The sequence below is a fragment of the Fukomys damarensis genome, unplaced genomic scaffold (genome assembly GCF_012274545.1).
Source record: "Fukomys damarensis isolate Sample0158 unplaced genomic scaffold, DMR_v1.0_HiC HiC_scaffold_15, whole genome shotgun sequence".
Taxonomy (NCBI): Eukaryota; Metazoa; Chordata; class Mammalia; order Rodentia; family Bathyergidae; genus Fukomys; species Fukomys damarensis.
Window position 1 is genome coordinate 7,393,235 of NW_022900927.1, and position 7,108 is coordinate 7,400,342.

At 36.6% G+C, this 7,108-nt stretch overlaps 1 protein-coding gene across 2 annotated transcripts in view; it reads left to right on the plus strand.

The window, feature by feature from the left end:
- Slc38a4 (solute carrier family 38 member 4) overlaps positions 1–7,108 on the plus strand; it is a 36,301-nt gene that overhangs the window by 19,824 nt on the left and 9,369 nt on the right. For both annotated transcript variants that reach the window (XM_010638355.3, XM_010638356.3), the window contains exons 7-13: positions 1,633–1,714; positions 1,802–1,884; positions 1,991–2,049; positions 2,839–3,111; positions 3,244–3,323; positions 4,357–4,457; positions 6,219–6,343. In XM_010638355.3, coding sequence (XP_010636657.1) covers positions 1,633–1,714; positions 1,802–1,884; positions 1,991–2,049; positions 2,839–3,111; positions 3,244–3,323; positions 4,357–4,457; positions 6,219–6,343 — 803 coding nt within the window. The remainder of the gene's footprint in view (positions 1–1,632; positions 1,715–1,801; positions 1,885–1,990; positions 2,050–2,838; positions 3,112–3,243; positions 3,324–4,356; positions 4,458–6,218; positions 6,344–7,108) is intronic.

Here is a 7,108-nt window from a genome sequence, read left to right on the forward strand (position 1 = left end):
ATATATATTAATAATTATTATATATATGACTATAAATTTATATAATTAGTAAATACTTGGCATAAAGAAAGCCACTTGTATTTCTTGGTTTAACAACTCCATATTTCGAAGCCTTAATTTTTCATTCCCCTAAAAAATTAACATTCACTATCAACATTTTAACATTAACAAAATAATATTGACATAACCCAAACATGTCTGAATCATTCTGAATTTTCAAAGCCCAAATACATTAACAGTGGTGAGATCACTATAGTCAGCAATTAATAGTTCTAAAATTGAATAGTACCTCACTGAGCTCATTAATCGGAAATATCTCCTCTTTTTGCTCTGTAAGATTCACCTTTAGCTAAGGTCTCTGATTAACCAAACAATGTGTACAGAAGATGCATCAGACATTTTAGAAATCATTTCATACAGTATCAATCAGCTGTGGATTGAGAATAACTTAAACCTTGCATTCTGATAGGTCTTTTCATATAATCAAGAGAAGCAATGATGTGCAGAACTAAATAAAGAAAATTATTATGATTACCATTATTCTGTTTAAAGTTAAGGAATCTTTTAAAACTCTTAATAGTTCAATTAGCAACTTAGATATCTAGTTATTTTATTTATTTTGGTTTTTGTGGTGCTGGGTAATGAACCCGTGACCTTGTACACGATAGGCATACTCTACCACTAAGCTATATCTCTGGTACTTTAAATGTCTATTTTAAAGGCCTGTAGCAAAAAATTCATAGAAATGTATAGCACACACTTAAAGCTTCCATGTAAAATTTGTCAGTTTTATTTTTAATCAAGTCTTTTTCACCATGCCTCATTAACAAATTACTATATTTCACTGAATGGGTGGGGCTGGTGAAGGGAGGTTGCATACAATTTTAAATTATAGGCAAAGTTTTAATTTCATACATATGCATACATACTCATTTTTCCTGGGAGAACCTTTATAGAGTTCACTAGATTTTCAAAACAGGTCATGATCAAGATCTTCCTGAGTTTTGCCTCTGTGTAATTTCTTACTTGGCTAGACAGACTAGAATGCAGAGGAAAGAACTAAAAAAAATTTTAATTGATGAGGAGGGTGGGAATCTATCCTCTCTTGTATACTTTTATACAGGAAGACTCCAGTTTCAATAATCCATGATCTGAGATTTTGTGTGCCTCTCATAGAAACCACAGAGGACCAGATATGTGTCCACTTGGAGAAAGCCAGAGTGATAGAGTGTCTACTCAGCTCTGCCCTGCAATTCTGCCCTCTTGCTTTGGCCCATGCCTTTTGTTGCTGCCAGACCATTTCCCACAGACACTAAAACAGACATATCTAATTCAGGCCATGATGCTTTACAATAAATGAGGCTAAAACATTGAAACTGCAACTTCCCTGAAAACTTGGAGATGGATTTAGTACAAAATCAACTAATACCTTAGCAGCAATCCTCATGTAAAAGCTAGAGGACTAATGTTGTAAAGAACTTTGAAACATTGCAAAATACACTTTTTTGTTTGGGAGATTAGATGTTCATCTTATCAAGTAGAATGGGTGTTCCAATTGTTGTGACTTCTTTACAACTTTCAAGTGACTGTGATGCTATATGTGCCACTGAGCTGCCATGTTTTCCATTTTAGCAATGTCGAGCTACCTCTTTATCATTAAATATGAACTACCTGAAGTAATCAGAGCATTCATGGGACTTGAAGAAAATTCTGGGTATGTTTTCTGATCTCTTTTTGACATCAAATAACTCATTCTGCTTGATCTTTTCTGGTCCTGACATCCTCATCTTTTCTTTCCTAGGGAATGGTACCTCAATGGCAACTACCTCATCATATTTGTGTCTTTGGCAATTATTCTTCCACTTTCTTTTCTTAAAAATTTAGGTAAAGTCATTCTCTAAGTGAAAATATTTTTTTATTTCATATTCTAAGAGGTAAACTGTTTGTAAATGTCATGTGCACCTTTCAAAATATTTCTGCTAACTTCTAGGTTACCTTGGTTATACCAGTGGATTTTCTCTTACTTGTATGATGTTTTTTGTCAGTGTGGTAAGTGATTTTTTGTTGACATGATTCTTGTAGCTTGGTGAACATGAGATGCATTTAGTGCCTCAGTTAGTATTCTTGGATCATGAGCAACTTTATTGTGTTTTAATTTGGAACAAGAAAAGAGCAGTCATGAGTTTAAAAATAGTTGAGTTAGGATGTCAAGGCCATTGCTAAGGGTATGCTCCATGCACACTGGGTGAACATTTGGATACAGGGCCATGACAACAATCCAGTACTTAGAAGGTAAAGGAAGAAATGAAGAGCTATAGAAGAGAAACCAGTAGGCTACACCCATACTCAGAGAAATCCGCCATTTTCTCTTCCACACTTGGCTTGGTAAGAGAGGGCAACCACTGTGGAACTAAAGAAATTTCACTGCTATTAAAGAAAGGAAGTTTCTTGGAATATCACAGATACCAAATTTATAAAGCATTTCCCTAAAGGAGCAGAAGAGGAGCGAAAATTTAATGACCCATGTAATCAGAAATAAAATAGGAAATGTAGCAAAGAAATGACTACCATCTTTGTCTCAGAAGGGCATGAAAGGCTTGCAATGGGCTCATATAAAATTTGGTTCTACTGACTCCTAGTGAGACCTCTGAGTAGTGCTGCCAATCATAGTTCCATATTTTTTCTTAGAACACAGGCTAGCTGGAATCTCCATGGCCCATTAGTTTAAAAACAATCTTTGGCTGAGTTCCCTCACCCCTACCTCATAAGCCACAAATTTTTTTTCCTCAAAAACATAACCTTTTGTTTTTCTTCTTCTTCTTAAATGTCTGGGTCCAGGTGATTTACAAGAAATTTCAAATACCTTGCCCTCTGCCTATGGTGGATCACAATGTTGGCAATCTGACATCCAACAACACACTTTCAGTGCATATGATAACACTGCCCAACAACTCTGATAGTACTGGTGTGAACTTCATGATGGATTATACACACCGAAATCCTACAGGGCTGGATGAAAACCAGGCTGAGGGCTCTCTTCACGGCAGTGGAGTGGAGTTTGAAGCCCATAATGACAAGTGTCAACCAAAATACTTTGTATTCAACTCCCGGGTAAGTTAGAGACCTGGGTTTCTCATGAGCTTGGTAATGTGGCCTCTGGTTTTTTATTTCATAAACTGAGATGGCCTAAGATTGCCATCTGTGTTGGGATGTTAAACATATGGTATTGTCTTTGTTTTACAGACGGCCTATGCAATTCCTATCCTAGCATTTGCTTTTGTATGCCACCCTGAAGTCCTTCCCATCTACAGTGAACTTAAAGAGTAAGGAACCCATCATTTTAGCATCCTAATTTGCTTTGAAAATATGCTCATATGTTCAAAGGTGCTTTACAAGAAGCACAGATTATAGCTTTCTCTTCAGAGAAAGTTTGTATTACAGCCATTTGGCAGTAATGTACTTTAACCAGTAAGGTATGACTCAGCGCATACACTGCATCACCTTGCCTTCTTCCTGTCTCTTCTCCCTCTGCCACATGGGTCAGGGGAGGGGATCAGGGTAAGTGGAAGCGGAACCAATGGGTGTAGCAATATTTACAGGTATAAGGAATTTGAGTGTGAATTTATTGGGTAGAAGCGGTGTCACCTGGGTTGGAAAGGACAACACTCCAGAAGACCAACACTTATGATGAGGGTAGCCTTACTATGCCCTGAGGTCATGCATGGTCAGTTTCTAACCTTTTTCTAAAAGGCATTCCCATAAGAGATGTGTCACCATCTGGTCTTCATTGTCTTATCTGTACAATGCAGCCATAAAAACATTTCGAACACTTTCAATGATTTTAATGTCTTTGATTTACTTTGAAAATCACACGCAGCATGTACTGCAGAAGGCTGTTCATTGACCGTTGGGTGGGCACCCTTTAGAGTGGTTTCGAGAATTTGTCCAAGTAAAAATCTCAAGCTTCCTAGTGGTCTAAAACCTTAGCAATAGTACTTTGCTGGTTCCAGTTGTTATTTTTTGTCTCATTAAGCTTTTTACATTAGGAAACAGTTTGATCCTTATGTCAATTATATTAATTATTCAGTTGGTGGGCTTGTTTATTGACGTGAAGTAGACTATTCCTTTTCTAGGGAAACAATTGTTTCCAAGGTTGAATGAGTACAGTGTTTAAGAAAAATGGAAACAAACTCTCCTTCCCTCTTTAAGACAAATTTAAATCAGATATAAGTTTATGTACTAGAAATGTAATTTCGTAATTGGCAATAGACATACATTCTTTCAATGTTTTTCATTTAAAAAGTGATACTTTTATATGTTTAAAAAAATTAAAATCAATGTTCTTTTTACTTTCAGTCGGTCCAGGAAGAAGATGCAAACAGTGTCAAATATTTCTATCACTGGGATGCTTGTCATGTACCTGCTTGCTGCCCTTTTTGGTTACCTAACATTCTATGGTAGGTCACCTTGTCAAAGTCATTCACTTTGTGTGAATCCTGGCAAGACTGTTAACTCACAGGTGTAATCCTTTAACTTACCCTCTACAACAGCATGAACTGTAGATGACACATACCCAATTAACATGTTATTTTAGCTTTGTCGATTGACCTAGGAATGAACACTGGACCCATCTGGCTAACAAGTTACTGTGAATTCACATGTACTTTATTTTTTAAAAAATCTCTAAAATTAAATTATTTCTTTGACTAGACTGTCTAGTCCATTTCAGGCTAGAAGCAATGAGGATGCATCTAGTTGCATTTAATAAAACACTTTTGATAAAATAACTAACTGCCAAGGAAGTGACAGAAAATTAACAGTATTCTTGAGTTTTAACTTGTGTTTTTTGGGGGTGTTCTTTTGGTCTGTTTGTTTTGAGACAAGGTCTTGCTGTGTAGTTCAGGCTGGTCTTAAATTCACTGTGTAGTCCAAGCTGGCCTTGAACTCATGGCAATTTTCCTGGCTCAGCTCTCCAAGTGCCAGGATTTCAGATGTGTGACACCATGCCCCGCTGAACTTGCTTCTTATTTATCAGTCAAGTCCCTTTTGGAAGCTTGGAATGTTAGATAAAATTTCAGGCTTATCTTACTCTATTCTAAGAAAAGGATATAACAGAATTTCCTTTGATCTGGGATTATGCTACAAAAACAAAGAAACAACAACCAAAAAAAGAAAAAGCTGATTGTGGCCACATTTGATTACTTTAAACATTTTCCTTTGAAATCTTAATAGTACCCCCAAAGAGTATCTTTGTTATTTCTTCCATAAAATGTGGCCCTATAGATAAATGTCACGGAATCAAATATAACCCTGGTAGCATATGTTCACACTAGTCAATATATCGACTATATTTTTGTGTAAGTCTCTATAATTTTCTGGATTTTTTTTTAATTGACTTGATAAATTAAATTAACTATGTGATGAGTTGGGAGGAAACAACATTGTGGTAGGCCATCATTTCATGGGTTTGTTTTCTATTTGAATTATATTTGACTTTTAACCAGGCACTTACTTTAGACTGGGCATTAACTTACTGCTGGTTGTGGTTAATGAAAGTCAAGGTTAATAGCATGAAAATTATTTTTAGCCCTTTTTGTCTGAACTTGAGAAGAATAGTGGGAACATCAAACTACATCAAATTCCATAAATGTCTCCTTGGCATTTGTGTCTCAGATTCTGAATGAATGTGTTTTCTAGGAGGGTTTACTTAAAGAACTCCATAAGACAAACAAGTCTTGAAAAAACCCAAGAATGTGTGTTTTGGTGTTGTAATGGAGTCATAATTGTTAATCTTTAAAATGTTAGAGATAATTAGTCCTGGAGTTTCCATAATGGGCTTGGAGAAGTTTTATCAAGGATGGCTGGGCAGATGGGGCCAGAGGAGGGTGGTGGGATGGGGAGATTGTGGGGATTGGATATTTCATCCCCTTCCACGGGAGCATCTTAGTGTGATTGCTCATGCTTTTCTACAGCAGAGATTGATTTATTATGATACAGGTAACCTTAAGAAGGGCTTTGGCAGTTTTCTTTTAGCTCCTGCAACTTCATTCATTTGAACAAAGTTCACATAGCTGACAGTTCAGAGACAAGAATAAATGTGTCTGGATTCCCTGACCTGAATCTCCCACTGTCCTGTTTTCCTTCTGTAAAATGCTATAAGTAACTAGTGTTTAAGTAGCCCCAGGTGGATGGATTCACTCTCCTCTTCCCCCTTGTAGGAGAAGTTGAAGATGAATTACTTCACGCTTACAGCAAAGTGTACACATTTGACACCCCTCTTCTCATGGTCCGCCTGGCAGTCCTGGTGGCAGTTACATTAACTGTGCCCATTGTTCTGTTCCCAGTAAGTAATATAAATCTCTGGTGATAGAAACCTCTTTAGTACTATGTCTGACTTGATGTGGTCTTAATTATAATGAAAGTTTGCAATTGCAACACCCACAGCATTATTACTCTCACATAGCATTTTGGAGCCACTTAAAACTAGCCATTTAATATTTTTATACAGTAAATATTTGAAGGTGGTATTTTTAAAATGCAGGGGAAAATCATGATATTTATTTTTAAATTCAAATTCAGAAAGCAGAGCTTGAACTGCTACCTTGTAGACTAGGAAAAATGAGTAGGAGTTCATATAACTTCTGAAATGTGAAAGCCAAAACCACTTTAACTCTCAGATCACATTGCATTTTTTCCACAATTTGGAAGATGTTTCAGTTTTTCCAGTTTGTTGTACTGAAGTAACATCCCAAATTAGCTTCTTTTATCTGGTCTTGAAGGCTACTGAGAAGGGGATTGACATTAAGTAAATTACATACTAGAACAAAGATTCTCAAAAAAATAGTTATGTTATCCATCGTGTATCTCTTCCCCCAACTGCACCCAAAGTGATGGATGCCTTCTGGAAGACACAGACTCTGACCACCCCTCTTTGGCATTTGCCATGGGTGCCATTTTGTTCTGAGATCATGGAACAGGGCTAGCTGCCAAGATGTGTTAAACCACCCACTATGGATGAACACAGGTCTTTACCTGCCTGCCAGCTCTTCTCTTTTCATAAGTACTCACTTTACTCAGGAGCAAAAAAAAAAAAAAAAAAAAAAAAAAG